Source organism: Cynocephalus volans, chromosome 2 (genome assembly GCF_027409185.1).
Source record: "Cynocephalus volans isolate mCynVol1 chromosome 2, mCynVol1.pri, whole genome shotgun sequence".
Taxonomy (NCBI): domain Eukaryota; kingdom Metazoa; phylum Chordata; class Mammalia; order Dermoptera; family Cynocephalidae; genus Cynocephalus; species Cynocephalus volans.
The window spans coordinates 122,969,418-122,985,852 of record NC_084461.1 but is presented as its reverse complement, the minus strand read 5'-3'; the positions used below and the strand labels follow the sequence as shown (position 1 = coordinate 122,985,852).

Here is a 16,435-nt window from a genome sequence, read left to right as displayed (position 1 = left end):
TTCCTTGTGTCTCAGCACCTGACGTTCAGGGACCCCACTCACACCTCCAAGCTCACTTGAGCCCAGGTCCCTGGGCTGCTGACCTGAGCTGCGAAGTGAGTGAGACCTGTTGCTGGCTGGCCTTGAAGCCCCTGCTGACCCCCTCCCAATGTGATTGAAGGCGCTAGTCATCCTCTGCTTCCTGCCTTGGTCCACTTAGACCTCAGCCAGAGGGAATCTGGACTCTGCCACAAGGCCAGGGCTTTGGCCACCGCTTTTTGCTTCCTGCCTCCTCAAGACACATGTGCCGTTGCTCTCACAGGCACCTCCATTGGGGCTCCTGTCCCTGAGTCCAAAAGCCCAATTTTTTTTAAATTTTAATTTTTATTGAATCAAAATTGACTATACATATTTTGGGGTTTCAACATTGATATATGTTGATCAAATCAATATTACTAGCATATATATTGTTACAAATTGTAATTACTCTTTATTCCCCTTGTCCAATCCCTCCTCATCCCCCTTTCTCTCCCCCTCCCCCCTATGATGACCTTACATTTCTTCTCTCCTTCTGAAAGAATAATGGTTACTCTGTTAATTTGCTGCCCAAATGATCTGTCCAATGCTGAGAGGTGTGATCAGGTCCCCCAATACTATCATACAGCAGATGTTTCTTCCGTCACTATGAAATGGGCTCTGTGGAGATAGACATCCTCCTCCTTTCTTTATCTCTGCTGGTGACTCTCCTTGTGTCAACCCACTCCAGTGGCTGGTGGACCATCTGTGTGGTGGTTGTGGCATCTAGCTGCCTTCACGGCAGCCATGATTATCGTGGTGGCTGCGGTGGGCCACCCACATGGAGGAGATGTTTTTGGCATGCTCCTTGGTGCCAGCAGTGTGCCTGGTTGTGGAGAGTGTCTGATCCCCAGTTCCATGCCCTGGGTTGCCGAGTGGATCCCAAGGCACTGGCACGGTGTGCCTGGTTGTGGGAGGGGGTCCATTCCCCCTCTCCATGCCCCGGGTCCCTGGGTGGGCCCTGAGGTGCTGGTGCGGGGTGCCTGGTTGTGGGAGGGGAGTCCAGTCCCCTTCTCCATGCCTCGGGTCTATGGGCAGACCCGAGGCACTGGTGCGGTGTGCCTGGTGGTAGGAGGGGGATCCGGTCCCCTTCTCCATGCCCCAGGTCTCAGGGAAGGCCCTGAGGCACTGGCATGGGGTATCTGGTTGTGGGAGGGGGGTCTGGTCCTTGGCTCCATGCCCCGGGTCCCTGGGTGGGCCACAAGGTTCTGGCACGGTGTGCCTGGTTGTGGGAGGGGGGTCTGGTCCCCTTCTCCATGCCTCAGGCCCCTGGGAAGGGCCCTGATGTGCTGTCCCAGAATGCCTGATTGTAGGGAAGTCCAGTCTCCAACTCCTTACCCCGGATCCCTAGGCGGGCCCTGAGGTGCTGCGAAAGCCCAATTTCTAATCCTTCTGATGGGTGTTCCTTCCCTTTCCCTCCCTCAATAATCCTGGATCTATCTCACAGAGCACTTCAGAGAGGATAAGGGGGTGGAACTTCTCTACCACTTTCCCACCTTCATGCTCACTGTTGTGAGTTGCCCTTCCATTCCCACCATCTAAACCTTAGCCATCTGTTACAACTTAATTTAAGTGTCTCCCACTCCAGGAATGTGTTCTTCAGCCCACCACACTTTCTTTCTTTTCCTTAAGCCCTATAGCAGCATGTCTCTTACCTGCTCCTAACATCTGTCACACTTTATCTTATGTTATAGGTGTGTGGGGGCTCATTTTTCCAGGAACTGTCTCATTACTTGTTGTGTTCCAGATCCTATCACAGTGCCTGGTACTCGACAGCAGGTGCTGGACAAAAGTTTGCTGATAGCACTGGAACCTGTAAGAATATACCCTCTGCCTCCACCCACACACATCTTGTCCTTAATCCTGGAGGCTTGCAGCGAGCAGAGCACCCTTCACCTGTAGGGAGAGCACTTCTGAGCCACAGAATGTTCACCAGCTTACTCCCTCTGTCTCTTGGTGGGTTTTGTTCACAGAGCCCCTTAGGGTGGGTTCAGGGGACTAAAATGGTCAAGAATCTGCTCTTATTTCACAGAGAACAAAAACTCTGGCTTTTGAGGCTGGAGTGCTAGAAGCAAATATGAAAAGATTTTGGGGTCCTCTCCATCGCCCCTCCAGGCTGGAGGACCCTGACTCAGCTGTGTACATTGGAGTCACTTCTACTTTCCAACTCCCCAGGGGAGGGTGGAAGTGGCCTTGTTGGCCCACGGAAGGCAAGGAACAGCTCCTCTTCCCTCCCTCTGTCCCCATGAAAGATCCAGGGTTAGGAGTCTGCAGAGGGAACTGAAGGAGAGGGGTTTGTGGGACATCCCGAACAGGCCAGAGGAGGGCTGCCATGACAGACTCAGGGGAGGTCTGAGAGCCGGCTGACTTTCTGAGCTCATCTTAAGCTCTGGGAACTGGGGGTAAGGGCTGCCCAATTCAACCACACCCCAGCTGTAGCCTTCTTCTAAAAAGCTATAGGTCTGTAAGGGATATGGAGTTTCTTTTGGGGGTAATGAAAATGTTCTAAAATTTATTTTAGATGTGATGACTCACAACTCTCTGAATACACAAAAAGCCACTGAATTGCACACTTTAAATGAGGAAGGGTGAGGAAGGCATCCCTATGGCGGGAGAAGAGCCCAGCGTGGAGTGTCAGATCCTGAGTGGGTTGTAGAAGGCATCTGTGAGGCAGGAGGTGGCGGCGGAGAAGAGTTTGGCTGCTGCAAGGGGGGTGATAAGTAAATATTTTAAGGATCCTGGATTAATAATATATTAAGCCAAATTTCAGAAAAGGGCCTTGGAGAAGTTACCCCCTAGTACCAATGAGCAAGCAACAATGAGCAAACAATTTAGATCTCAGTTTCTAAATACCAATAGCTGATTCCGGGGCTAGGGCAGGTGAAGCACAAGATGAACCTGGAACATCTCATTATGCCAGAAAGTGAGGAAGTGCTCAGCGAATGATCGAGATGTGTCAAAAGGACACAGAAGCCAGCTTGAAGGGGCTCCCAGTAGCCAAAGTGGGAACAATTTGAGCATCAAAATAATAAACAATTGTATTATAACCCATTGAATAAAACAGGAATACATGAGTTCATACAGATATGAATAAAAAATTGAATGACTTTAAAATTTGATGAAGAATGAAATGTTTACATAGTTTCTAAGTATCTCCCTACAAAATACCTATTAAGAGGGGAAAAGTGTTACTTTAGAGTGGAGAAAGCTAGCTGTAGTGGGCTGAATGGTGGCCCCTGGAAAGAAATGTCCATATCTTGATCCCAACAATTTGTGAATGTTTCTTTATATGGAAAAAGAATCTTTGCAGATGTAATTAAGTTAAGGATCTTGAGATGAAGAGATTACCTTGGATTATCCAGACAGGCCCTAAAATTTAATGACAAGTGTCCTTCTAAGAGACACACAGAAGAGAAGACATGGAAGAGAAGATGATGGAGGCACAAATTAGAGTGATGTGACTACTTGCTAAGGAACACCAAGGAATGCTGACAGCCACCAGAAGCTGGAAGAGGCAAGGAGGGGTTCTCCCCTAGAGCCTTTGGAGGAAGTGTAGACCTGTGACACCTTGATTTCGACTTCTGGCCTCTATAAAACTACAAGAGAATAAATTTCTGTTGTTCTGAGACACCAGTTCATGGTAATTTATTACAGTAGCCACAGAAAACTAATACACTGGCAGACATCACCTTAAGCAAGTGATCAAAGTAAACATCTTCAGTAATGGAATAAATCAAAATCATGCACCATTTGATAGGATGCAAAGAGAAGGACACAGCATTGTTTCTGTGACATTCTTGCCAAAGACCTAAATCTAATCATGACGAAATATCAGACAAACCCAAATTGAGGGACATTCTATAAATGTAACCTTCAAAAGTGTCAAGGTCATGAACATCAAGAAAAGAATGAAGAATTACTCCAGAATGAAGGAGACTAAAGAGACATGCAATGAGTAATTTTGGACTGGATCCTTTTGCTATAAAGGACATTATTGGGACAATCATCAAAATTTGGATGGGATCTGAGAATTAGATGGTATTAACATATGAATACGAATTTGCTAATTTTGATGACTTTATTGTGCTCATGTAGGAGACAGTCCTTGTTTGTAGGAAATACAAACTAAACTATTCAGGGTAATGAGGCAACTTGTTGGCAGTTTATTCTCAAATGGTTTGGGGAAGAAAAGTTCCAAGTAACGTACTACCAACATTTCTGTAAATTTGTGATTGCTTCAAAATATAATATTTATTAAAAAATGAAAAAAGAGAAAAGGATACTGAGTTGAAAAGACAAATTGTTTTTCCTCTGCTCTCATACCACAACAATCAGCACAGAAGACTTCTGTGACCAAATTTGTGTGGGGTTTTCCCCACACATCAAGCAGTTCTCCAGCGGACACCAGCTGGTAACTTCTAATCCAATTCAATTCTGACACTTCCTGGAGATAGCATTAGATCCCACAGATTGAGGGTTCAGTCCCACAAGACTGCCTCCCACTTAAGATGCCTATTGCAAGCCCCAGGCTCTTTCACCTGTGCTTCTGATCAATTAGCTATAAATTGGGGTTCCCACGACCCTCTCCTTGGGTTTGATTAATTTGCTAGAGTGTCTCACAGAACTCAGGGAAATGCTTATCAGTCAATTATAAAGGGTATTACAAAGGATATAGATGAAGAGATACACAATGTAAGGTATGGGGAAGGGGAGCAGAGCTTCCATGCCCTCCCCGGGCATGCCACCCTCCAGGAATCTCCATGTGTTCAGCTATCCAGAAACTCATCGAACCCAGACGTTTGGGGTTTTATGGAGGTTTTATTACATAGGACTGATTGATCAAATCATTGGCCATTCATGATCAACTTAACCTTCAGCCTCTCTCCCCTCTCTGGGGCTGGGGGGTAAGGCTGAAAGTCCCAATTCTCTAATTCTGTCTTGATCTTTCTAGGGACCAGCCCCCATCCTGAAGCTACCTAGGGGCTGCCAGCCACCAGTCAGCTCATCGGGATACAAAAAGATTATTAGCACTTTGAAAATTCCAAGGATTTTAGGAGTTGTATGCCGGAAGACAGGACAAAGTCCAAATATATATTTCACAATATCACAGATAGAAATCATATAAATGATTATATATGTATAGGCATATAGACTGGAAGGGAATCTACAACAATGATACCATTAATATTAAGGAGGTAAAATTGTAGTTAACACTCCTCTGCTCTTGTATCCTGAATTTAGTTCAATAAATATGTGCAGAGGACCTGCTCTATGGCAGGCATTTTGCAGGTCCTAAGGGTACCAAAAAAAGTAACAATGCTGGCCTGCAGTCTGCAACAGAAAGTATTGTGGGATACGGGTAAGTGCTGGATGAATGCTGAGGACAGGGTGCTGCTGGAACATAGGGGACACCTAACTCTAATGCGGGGGGAGGGGGACCTTGGAATATGATCCTCTTGTTTCTCTATTAAGAATAACAACATTTGTAAGGCCTCCCTGAAAGATGTTGGGAGTCCCATCTGCACTGGGAGCCCCGAGGAGGAAGAGGAATGTGGAGAATTCAGAGTCTACAGAGCATGGGCGGATGGTGGGCCAAGCTTCAGGGCTCAGTCATGGGAGAGGAGAATCCGGTCCGAAAGTGTGGGGTGGGATTGCAGTTAGACTCCAGGAAAACCTCCAGGGGGTGTGTGGAGGTACCTGATGGACCCCTCAAGGAAAGAGAATGGGGATGGGGCCAGATTGCCATCATTGGTCTTCATGCACAGGCCCTAGAGGAGCCCAGGGTAGCCCTGTCCCAGGCCACGCGCACACTCTGCTCCGGCGGCCTCACATCCTCATCTGGGCTGCCGGCTGAGCTGGGGCCCTGGAGCCAGTCCCAATCTGTTTCCTTCTATTCTTTGACAGGAAGCTCCTGGAGAGCCAGCCCCCACCTCCACCCCACCCCAGCACTCCCTTTCTCCTCTCCACTATGGACAGAGCCTCTGCTGAGCAGCTGCCTGCCTGCCACATACCCAGCTGATATGGAGACCATCGGAGCTACGCAGCTGTGCTGGGCCATCCTGGGCTTCCTCCTCCTCCAAGGTAAGGAGCGTCTGCTGCTTTCCTCCTGCAATTCCTCTCCTGTGGCTGGCAACCCTGGGTGCCTGCCCTCCTTCAGGACACATGCCATACATGCTCTCCATCCAGGGCTGTGCCCCAGGGAAATTCCAGAGCCTTTCCACAAAGGGGATCAGTTGGGTTGGGGGGTGGTCATTACCAGGCAGGGGTAAAATAGAGACATGGTTAAAGTCTTTTGTGGTTAAATTCTTTTGTGAGAAATTTTCCAGGGTTAACTGGGGCCCCCATAGTGGCTGGCCTCCTGAAATGTGGGAAGCAGCTGTCTCGGTGTGAGACGGAGGCCGGAAAGCTCCTTCCAGGGTGTGCGCATGCCTGAGAAGCTGTAGCTGCCCCACTGGGCTTCACCCTCTGGTCTGGGGGCAGGGCTGACCACGACCACTCTATTGACTATTCTAGCTCAAAATTGGCTACACCTTGGGCTTTACAGGTGATCTTTTTTCTTCTTTCATATAAGGAGTAACAACCTGGGAATTCCAAATGTTGACTTTAAGCTCAAATCATAGCAAGAGAGACTCAGGTTAGCCACAAAGAACTATTGACTAAGGAGCATGTATATATCATTTTCACTCGGGGACTAGATGAGATGGCTTCCAGAGGAGATTACTCAGAAACAACACCTCTGAGACAGGGCTCTGGGGTCTCATAGGGGTCCTCTCATTAAGTAGCAGTTGCTGGGAATCATGAGAAGTCCAGGACATTCTGACTCACAGGGCAGCAACTTCCCTTCAGTCATCCCTTCCCTACCCCCACCTCACCCTCCCAGGTCCTCTGTGGAAGACTTGTGAGCCTGTGCTCAAAGCAGCAGAAAGAGAGTGCAAGAGTGCTTGGATGGGGAGGCGTGATGGCCCTTTTTCAGGGGTGGGATGAGAAGGCCTGAGTACTAGAACACTCTGCCTCCTAGAGAGGTCAGACATTTCTCTAAAAGCCCATGGGTGAGGGGTAAAACTCTGATTGCCCCCATCCCCGCACCCCTGCACCCTCCACCCCAGGATAGAGTCACAGATCGGAGGCTGAGGGACTAGGCTGTAGTGGACACTGCAGGTGAGACTTATGAGGTGGCACTTTCACGGACCTAGACTTCTCCCAGCTTCCCTGCCCACTGTCCTCTCCCAGACAAGTGCCAGGGCTCCCACATGCCCTGTATAAACTCCTCCTGAACCACTGTCTGCCCTCGAGTTTCCTAACTTCTCATCCCGAGAGCTCAGAGCACTTACTGTCTCCTCCCTTCTGAGACTGAGGAATCCTTTTGAGCATATTTGGGCCCACAGAGGGACTTGACTGTGGATACATGGAGCCAAGGAAGACTTGAGACTTGGAGTATTTGACAGAATGGGGCAAAAATAAAAATGTCTAGCATTTACTGCATACGTACTATCTGTCCGGCACTGTGTTAAGGTACTTTATATGCATTTTCTTTTCCTCACAACTTATTAGGTACTAAAATCACTTGCATTTTAAAGAAGAAAACACTGAGGCCCAGGTCAGACAGTGCATGACAGAGCCAGGATTTGAACTCAAGCCTGTCAGTCTCTAAAATCTGTGATTTTAACTAATAAACTATGCTCTTGAGGAAAACGGGGAGGGGGGCGAGTAGACAGACTGGGAGACCAGGAAAATCAGAAATTCCTGTGGCCAGGGTTCTTTGGGCATCTACATGCTCAGTGGTGAGAGACACTCCAGCCTGCAGAAACAGATGCTCCCTGAGTTTCTCCCCTATCCACAGAGGAATCTTTACTGGTGACAAGTTTGAGTATAGGGGAGGGACAGGAGACAAAGAGAGAGCAGACAACTGGGACTTAAAGTGTGTGACTTTGGAACACCTCCCAAGCCACTACATAGTTTTCTTTCTAGATAAATGAACTGTGCCTTCCCACCAAAAACTAAACTTACAGCACTTAGATGGTACATAAGACATGCTGCATCAGTAACGAATAGATGTTTTCAGGATGTGCCTTGGACTGAAAGGGTTCTTCTAGGGTCATCTTCAGCTAGAAAGGGTTTTCTCTGGCGCGGGTTCCTACAAGTTTTAACTCCCCTCTTGACTCCCCACCCAACAAGGAAATGGGGCTTTCAGAAATGGTAATCTGGAAAACCATGGCCCAGGGTTTGGGGAAGCTTGGGCTTGGAAACAATTAATTCTACACTATCAAGTGACAGCCCCATGGAGGAAGGCAGTGGCTTAAGAAAAATAAACAGAACAGCAAGCTGCCATAGACTGGGGTGGGCCCCTGACACCCAGCCACCTCTGTCCACCCCGGCCTGGTCTTGCTGCATCCCTGACAATGAGAGACCAAGAGAGCAGGAGGGCCAGGCCGGGGGCTGCAGTCCTAGCCCAAGAGGAGGGACGGGAACCCAGCTGGGCGGCTCCACTTCCCCACGTTGTTTTCCTTTCACATTGTTCACAGGTTTCAAGAATGATTTCATTGTGGAAAATGAGCAAACACAACCTGACCCTTCAGGTCCCACATGCACAGCAGGATACACATAGCAGCACGCAAGTGCACAGATGTCTGCATAGAGGCCCGCAGACATACACATGCACGTACAAAAAAGCTAATGAGGCTTCTGATAGGACTCCTGGTAACTGACTCCTCTCTGGATATGGCCAATAACAACCATTTCCAAAGTAGCCTCTGCCTATGAGAGTAAATTGGTCATTTGTTCTAGAGTTCCCTGCCTCCTGTATATACCTCAGAACTTGCTTCCTGTGCAGGCCCCTACATCCAACTGGGGAAGGGCAGAGAGTTAGCCATGATATAAGCTCTGTACCCTAACCCCATCTTATTCACTTTCCTATCTTCCCATCTCTTCCCCTTGGGGCAGGGCCCTGATGACAATCTTCATGGGGGAAAACAAATGGTGCAGCGGTAGTGGTAGCACAGGGTGAACTTTAGCCTAGAGGCCTGGAGTGCTGAGTCCTTGTCTAGATGTGGCAGGTCACTAGTTTAAAATAACCCCTTCCCCTGGCCTTGTCAGATTCATATAATACCCAGGTAGGATTGAGGAGATAGGAAAGGGCTCTGGGACTTTGAACCATGAGGTGCTGGTGATGGTGCTGTTGACTTATAGTCTCAGAGGAAGCCAGCACTGCAAGCTAGAGCCACGTCCTTTAAGCCTCTGCCAGGTGTGTCTGCCCTCCAGCATGGGAGGCTTGGAAAACCACAAGGCCTGGGTTTCTCTGTGGGCTCTGTGCTGAGCAGGAGAACTACCAAGCTAGTTTATGTGTTTTGCTTTCCCTTGCAGGCCACAACTCCCAGCCCACAACAATCCAGACCTCCAGCCCTCAGGGTAAGACCAAACACACAGGGCCTTCTCCAGCACCTCTGAGGCCTTGCACTTAGGAAGGGTGAGAGGAGCTTTAGTCAGTCTGTCACTAACCTCAGGTGATTGGGGCTAGAGCCAGCTCTCAGGAGCTCATCCAAGGCTGAGCTCATCTAGGGATTTTTTCCAGCCTGGCCAAGTCGAATGTGTCTTGAAAGAGGAGAGAGATGAATGGTGGGGGTGCAATGGGGAGCAAGACTCACCACATACAGGGAAAAAAGAGGGAGACAGAGCCATAGGAGACATCAGACCCCTCAACCTCATCTGATCTGTTTCAGGAGCATTCAGCAGTCTAAGTCTGACCCCAGAACCAATTTCCCCCAACACAGGTGAGTGAGTGTTGCTGAGGGGCTGATCTCCTACCTCAGGCCCCTCTCACCTGAGGCCCAGTCATTCAGATTTGCTGCTGCCCAGGGGTTCTCAGATGAGTGAGGGAGTGTGGTGTCACCAAGCGTGCCCCACTTCCAGCTCCCCATCTGCCTCTGTCCTTTCAGTAGACATCCCTTCCTCGGAGTCTAACAGCCTAAACCTTCTGCCCAGCACCAGTACCTCCCAGGTACTCTGCCATTCAGGCTACAAATGCCACCCAGGGAGGGCCTGATGAGGAACCAGACACTGTTTCTGCTTGAAAGGAGAATATAGACTAGTAGGGTGACAGACAAGGAAACAGGTCCTCATAGAGACAAGCAGAAAGCAAGGTGAAAAGGGCCGTGATGGGCATAAACAGAAGGTGCTGTGGGAGCCCAGACAAATATCAGCCACTTCAGACCTGAGGGCCAGAGACGATTCCCAGAGTGAGTGGCCTCTGAAGCTGAGCCAGAGAAGGAGTCAGATGAACAGGTGAAGACTGTGGGGTGGAGGTGGGGTAGGGTATATTCCAGGCAGAGGGACCTACACAAGTAAAGGCCCAGGGATGGAGAGAATGGGCCCTTCTGGAATTGAAAGCAGTAGAGAAAAGGAAGATTTTGGACTAAAGAGCATTCCCTGTGCATATGCTGGCCCAGGCCCTGAGCAGGCCTACATGCGCTTCCCAATCTGCAGCGTCTCCAAAGAAGGCCTCGCAGGCCCCCATGGTAGCGAGCAAACCCGTAACGCTGAGGTCAAGCACCGTGGATGGTCACTCCCCATCCTCGCTAGGCCTGACTCAGTCCCAACCACAGGAGCACACATCAGGACTTGGTGAGTACCTAGGGCAGGTGGAGGGTGGCAGGGGAAGGACACGGTTCTGTCTGGATGGGTTCCTTCTTTCCCTCTTTAGGAAGCCCAGGTGCTGCCCCACAATCAGGGGTCTTGAGGCCAGGATCCACACCACTGGCGCCCTGGATTGGGGAAGAATGAGAGAGGTTTGGTGGGGAGTAGAGACGGGAACTTGGGCCTGGTCACAATGAAGATAACAGGAGCCTGGACTTGGGACGGATAAAAGCATAGTAGAGGGGAAGCATGGGGAGGGGAAGGAGACCCCAAAGTGAAGGAAAAGGGGAGGAAGAAAAGGTTGGGAACAGGCTAGACTCTCCTCAGGGCGGGGTGGCCTTCACCCAGCAGCGCGGGGGGAGATCTGGGGAGGGGGAAGGCCCTTCATCGTGGCCATGCCGTTTCACAGTGCAGGCCCAGGCACCAGCGGCGGCAGCGTGAGTGGAGGCATGTCCTGTCTGTGCTCACACGTGAAGGAGCCGGCGGGTTACATCTGTAACTCTTTCTCTCGTCCTATCCCTTGGCTCTTGGATTTTGTACACATCCCAGACTTATTTGGGGCGGTTGGGGTGGTGGGTGAGGAGAGATAAGGAAATGGAATGGCCATCAGGCCTGAGGTACAATGACTTGAGGAGCAGAAGAAAGGGGGACCACACCACCTCGTGAGACTGCCAGAAACCCGTGCCCCTTAGCTGGCAGCCCGGCTTGTTGGGTCAGAGCCTGAGGATAAGCATCCGGTGCTGCTCTTTCTTCCACCTCAGCTCTTGGCAAAACACAGATTTCTACCTTGCCCAGTCTGGCTTCCTATCTCTGCAGCATAAATCTCTTTCCTCTGGGCCCCCAGGGGGTGGTGGGAAGAGCACAATGAGAGAAACATCCTGAACGTTCTGGAGTTCTCTGGAACCAGTAACACGAGCGACTACCAATGCTGTTCACATGGTCCACATCACCACAGCTCTGATCTCTGTCCTCATGGGATCTGGGCCGAGTAGCAGAGAGGAAGCCTTTTTTGTAGGGTGTGAGCTCTCTTTGCAGTCTTTTTTATTTTTATTTTTTAAATAACATAGATACAAACTTTAATACTTTCTTCTCTTGCCCCAAGAGACATTTAGCTTAGCCCCTGTGATTCAAGCTCCTCACTCTGCAAATGTTTATCACGTAGAGAAAGATTCGTCTCCTGGATAATCAAATGGTGCCTTCTTCAATGAGGACCTCGAGGGCATTGGTGCTGAGCCCAGGGTCAGGTTGCTGTAGGTTATGGTGTCAGGATTCCACTGAAATGAGTCTAGAAGCTGAGTCTGTCCTCTTCTTCTCCAGACCATCCTCCAGCTTCTGATATCTTCTGTTGCCCTTCGCCTTCCCTTTCTGCATCTTCTTCAGTCGGTGAGAGACTGACCAGTGGCTGCTTGGGAGGGAGTCCCATTCTTGCATCTTCATAGATAGTCTCTCTGCAGTCTTTTACCTGGGAGAAGTAGAAAGGAAGATAGCTCTCTCTGGTAAACCGAGTCAGTCCCCTTCACTGATGTTCCCTACCCAACTCCATTTTAGACTCATCTCAAAATGTTACTCCCAATTCAAACACCATGAACTTGAGCGCAAGGGAAGACTTGACCATCCTGCCCAGCCCCACGTCACAGACTGTGCTCACTGTGGCTGCATTTGGTGAGAGAGGGAGGGGAAGGTGTGGCGTGGGAGGGGACCCCACCCCTGGAATTAACTCGAACTCTGGAAACACAAGTTCAAATCTCAACCATTTGTTCCATGAAAGACTGGCCATGAGGAAGACCTGGTGGGAAGGAGACTGCACTGGCCTGGCAGGGAGCTCTTCCTGGCTCTACTGGGCTCCATGATCTTATGGGAAGTTGGAGCTGGGCTGTGGAGCCTACTCTGGCAAGAGGCAGCAAGCCAAGAGCTCATTTGTTCAGCAGAGAAGCAGAATTCTCTTTATTCCTGGAGCCTGTCTACTTAGCCAGGAGGGGAATTCTGAACTCTTGTTGCTCCCTTTTGTCCCCTCCTCCACCTGCCTTTCACCCCATTCTCTTCCTTGTTCAGGTGTTATCAGCTTCATTGTCATCCTGGTGGTTGTGGTGATCGTCCTAGTCAGTGTGGTCAGTCTGAGGTTTAAGTGCCGGAAAAACAAGGAGTCTGAAGGTACATGCCCTCAGGGCTCTGCTCTGCCATCTTTGCTGGGAGACCCAGAGCTAGGGTCCAAGGCTGACCCCAGCTGGAATTAAGGGAGGGAATGGCACACAAGCACCACTCGATGAGTTGGGAGGGTCCCCTTAGGTGGGATTTGAGGGGAAGGCTGGGCTTCTGAGTTACAACATGCAACCCCCAATCTGTACCTTTGGGTTTTTACAGATCCCCAGAAACCAGGGAGTTCGGGGCTATCTGAAAGGTAAGACTGGCAGAAGTGTAAGGGAGGCAGCTTCTATCTGACATCGCATTTCCCCACTACAAGAGGAAACAAACACTTCCTGCCTTCTAAACACACACATACCCACCTTCCCGCCACACCACACACAGACACCACATATACCAGACCTGAAAGAAAACATGTGACAGGAGATGGACTGGAATTCGTGGGCCCCAGGACTAAGTCTCTAATGTAAGAAGACATTCCCTCTAAGATTAGGAACCACTTATTGAACACCTACTATGCGCCAAGCACAATGGTATATATTTTGTAATATTATCAAAAATCCTACCAGCAATTTTTCAAGCTAGATACTATTTCATTTCGCACATTTAAAAATTTGATGTTTAAAAGAGGTTGTAACTCAGTTAAGATCAAAGTAGTAGGTAGTAAAACCAACATTTAAATACAAGTCTTTGGGGCTTCAAAGCACACTCTAATTTCATTATGGTCCACCACCAAAATGTCGATTTTTCAAAGCAAAGTCCTGAGGTTCAGCAAGCCCACAGTTCCTTGACTCCCCATTGCCGTCCCCCTTCACCCTTCCTGCCCCAGCTGCTCTACAGCCAGTGGAGAGAAGGAGAGCATCACCCTCATCTCCATGAAGAATATCAACATGAACAACAGCAAAGGATGCCTCTCGGCAGAGAAGGTGAATCCTTCTGTCCCTTTCCTTCCTTCCCCAAATTCACTTTCCCCCTCCTCCTCCTCCTTTCTGGCTCTACTTCCCTAGCCAGAAAGGAGATACTTTCAAAGACCCAGGCTCTTTTCACCTCTTTCCTACCCTGCCACTCCCAAGAAGCTCACCCTTTCTCATTATATATTTATTTTGCAGGTTCTTTAAGAGCGACTTCGGGTCCCCATGGGATAATGCAGCTGCCCTGTCTGTGAGGAGGAAGAGATGGGATTGGTAGAGGCAATGAACCACATATAAATTATTTTATTGTTTTGTGTCTTCTCCCAGATCTAAAAAACACTAGCATTCCTCCAGATCTGGGAGCAAGCTACCAGTATGAGAGACAGTTTCCCATATGGATAGCCACTCTACAAATATGGCCTGCTCTTCCCACCTTCTCAGAGTCATAGAAAAGAGGACACCATAGAGCAAGAGCAAGGAAAATGATGAGGTGGATTGATCCTTTCTACTCTGCATTAAAATTATTTTCTGGCCTGCTCCCATGCACGTTTCTTAACAGAGTGTTCCAGCAGCTATTGGGCCTTCTTACCTGGGCCACAGATGCATGCAAGTTTCTGTCCCTGTGGGCAGCTTTCTGAGAAATCTGGGCGATAGAGGGGACTTTTTGTCAGGTTTGCCTCAGTTCACCTGATTTATTAAGTAGGGTTGAGGTGAATGACTAACCACCCAATAGAAGACAGAAACAAGGGGCTATAAACAGTGACCAATCATCACAGATAAAGAAGTTTTAAATCTGGAGATTGAGAACATGGGAGGCACAATGCATTTTCACTAGGAAACTCCAGTGGTGACAGCTGAATGATATGAGGACAAATGTCCTCTGCCTGCCCCAGGATAGATACTTTGGTCCTAGCCATGAGACGAACACTGGGCAAGGTTTGCCATGAGGATAGGTCTGTGACTTCATAAACCAAAAACCCACCACCCACCTGCTTTACTCCATATGGCTGTTATCTTTGTATCCTAGAATAGAGGGCTGGCCTATTAGCTCAATTAGTTAGAGTGCAGCATTATAACACCAAGGTCAGGAGTTCAGATCCCCATACTGGCCAGCCACCAGAAAAAAAAAAAAGAATAAAAGATTGCAGAAATACTGTAATTTAAGAAGGAGGAAAAGAAAGGAGGTATGTTTCCTTAGTAATAGGAATGTATGTCTACCAAGACACTGGTTTGGAAATGATTCTTGGTTGGGGACAATCAAGGGAAGAGTCATTTCTTTGTCTCTGCAGGGAGTGTTTTATTTAATAAGCATCTGCTAATCGGCAGGTTAGAATACAGGGAGAACACACCTTACCCATTCTGAAGGAACAATATGCTATTTTCTTCTGGTTTAGGCTGCACAAGGTGACATGAGAGAGAAGGCCTAGACTAGAAAGTTTCGTTCTCCCTGTCTCATTAAAACTGTTAAAGTGAGGTTGAAAAAACCTACTGGATTCTAAAATCCTCTGAAGAGAGAAGAAAAAAAAAAAAATCCCCTGGGGCAGAGCCTGCTCATGTCTATAGCTCCTGTGTGACACTGCCCAGCACATCCTAGGTGATAAAAACTGGCTCTTAGGTAAAGAAAATCTTGTCATAAGACTGGTATCTGCCACAGACTCGCAGCTTGACTGATGAAATCATCCTCCTTCCTCAAGCCCATTTTCTTACTTTTACAGTGAGGTGGCTGGACTACTTGGCCTTCACTGTCATTTCCAGTTCTTATATCCACAGTTCTATAAACTTTAGATGTAAGAAAAAATGAACACAATCTATTGAGTAGAGATCACACTGAGTGGGAGCCAGAGACAAGTCTTAGGTGATTCTAGGCAAGTCTTCAACATTCTCCAGACTTCCATTTCCCCATGTATTAATGGGGGAGAATGATCCCTACCTGGCCCTGTCTACCTCAAAGGCCACTGGGTAGGTAAAATGGAATAATAAATGTGGAGATACTTGGGAAGTAAAAGTACCAGTCAGCAATTTTTGCAGATAGCCTGGAGCACCACTGCCCGGGTCCCATTTCAGGACAAAGGAATTTGTTCCCCAGCTGTTGGGAATGTTGGCTGCTGAGGACTCACAGCTGATTGGTGACTGGCTGTTGGGGTGTAGGGGTGGGGATGAAGACCTGGACTCCTTGCCCCAATCTCTCCCCCTGCCCAAACCTACATCCCTCACTCCTAACAGTTGTCACTCCCAGGAGCACTCACCAATAAAACTTTTGTATGCAAATCTCAGAGTATCAGTCTATTTCCTTGGGTACCCAACCTATGACAGCAATACTACGATATTTTTAAAATAATTCACACATATTTTATTTAAACTACACTGCAAAAAGCACATGACTTACTAGCCAGTTCCAGTACAAAAATCCATCTTTGGCATAGAACCCCTCAGATGACATAACAATGTCTAGACGTACTGGATTGTTTGAATTGTTGTTGTTATTCTGACTGCCATGGTCACTTAGATCAGCTGCTTATCTTACTAGACTAATCAGGTCAAGGACATGGGTTTACTCTAGGTAACTCAGTTGACTTCTCCATTATAAGGCCACAAATTTTTCCTTGACTCTGGACAATGCCCTGCAATTATGAGCTGTTGGTCATAAGGTATTTATATGTGGGGGAAGAGGGAGTGAATTGGTATTAATATCATTGAAA

The 16,435-nt window shown here is 48.4% G+C and overlaps 1 protein-coding gene across 2 annotated transcripts; it reads left to right on the top strand.

Moving 5' to 3' along the window:
* The first annotated feature begins 6,027 nt into the window (after nt 1-6,027).
* On the top strand, nt 6,028-14,274 carry ECSCR (endothelial cell surface expressed chemotaxis and apoptosis regulator). Of its 2 annotated transcripts, XM_063086976.1 has the most exons (10): nt 6,028-6,135; nt 9,415-9,459; nt 9,771-9,821; nt 10,534-10,671; nt 12,001-12,066; nt 12,232-12,345; nt 12,736-12,834; nt 13,045-13,081; nt 13,655-13,751; nt 13,935-14,274. In XM_063086976.1, exons 1-10 carry the CDS (start codon nt 6,075-6,077, stop codon nt 13,941-13,943), a joined length of 717 nt encoding a protein of 238 aa, XP_062943046.1. In that variant the 5' UTR covers nt 6,028-6,074; the 3' UTR covers nt 13,944-14,274. The 2 variants fall into 2 exon arrangements, with proteins under 2 accessions (XP_062943046.1, XP_062943047.1); XM_063086977.1 differs by lacking the exon at nt 12,001-12,066.
* Nucleotides 14,275-16,435: the final 2,161 nt, after the last annotated feature.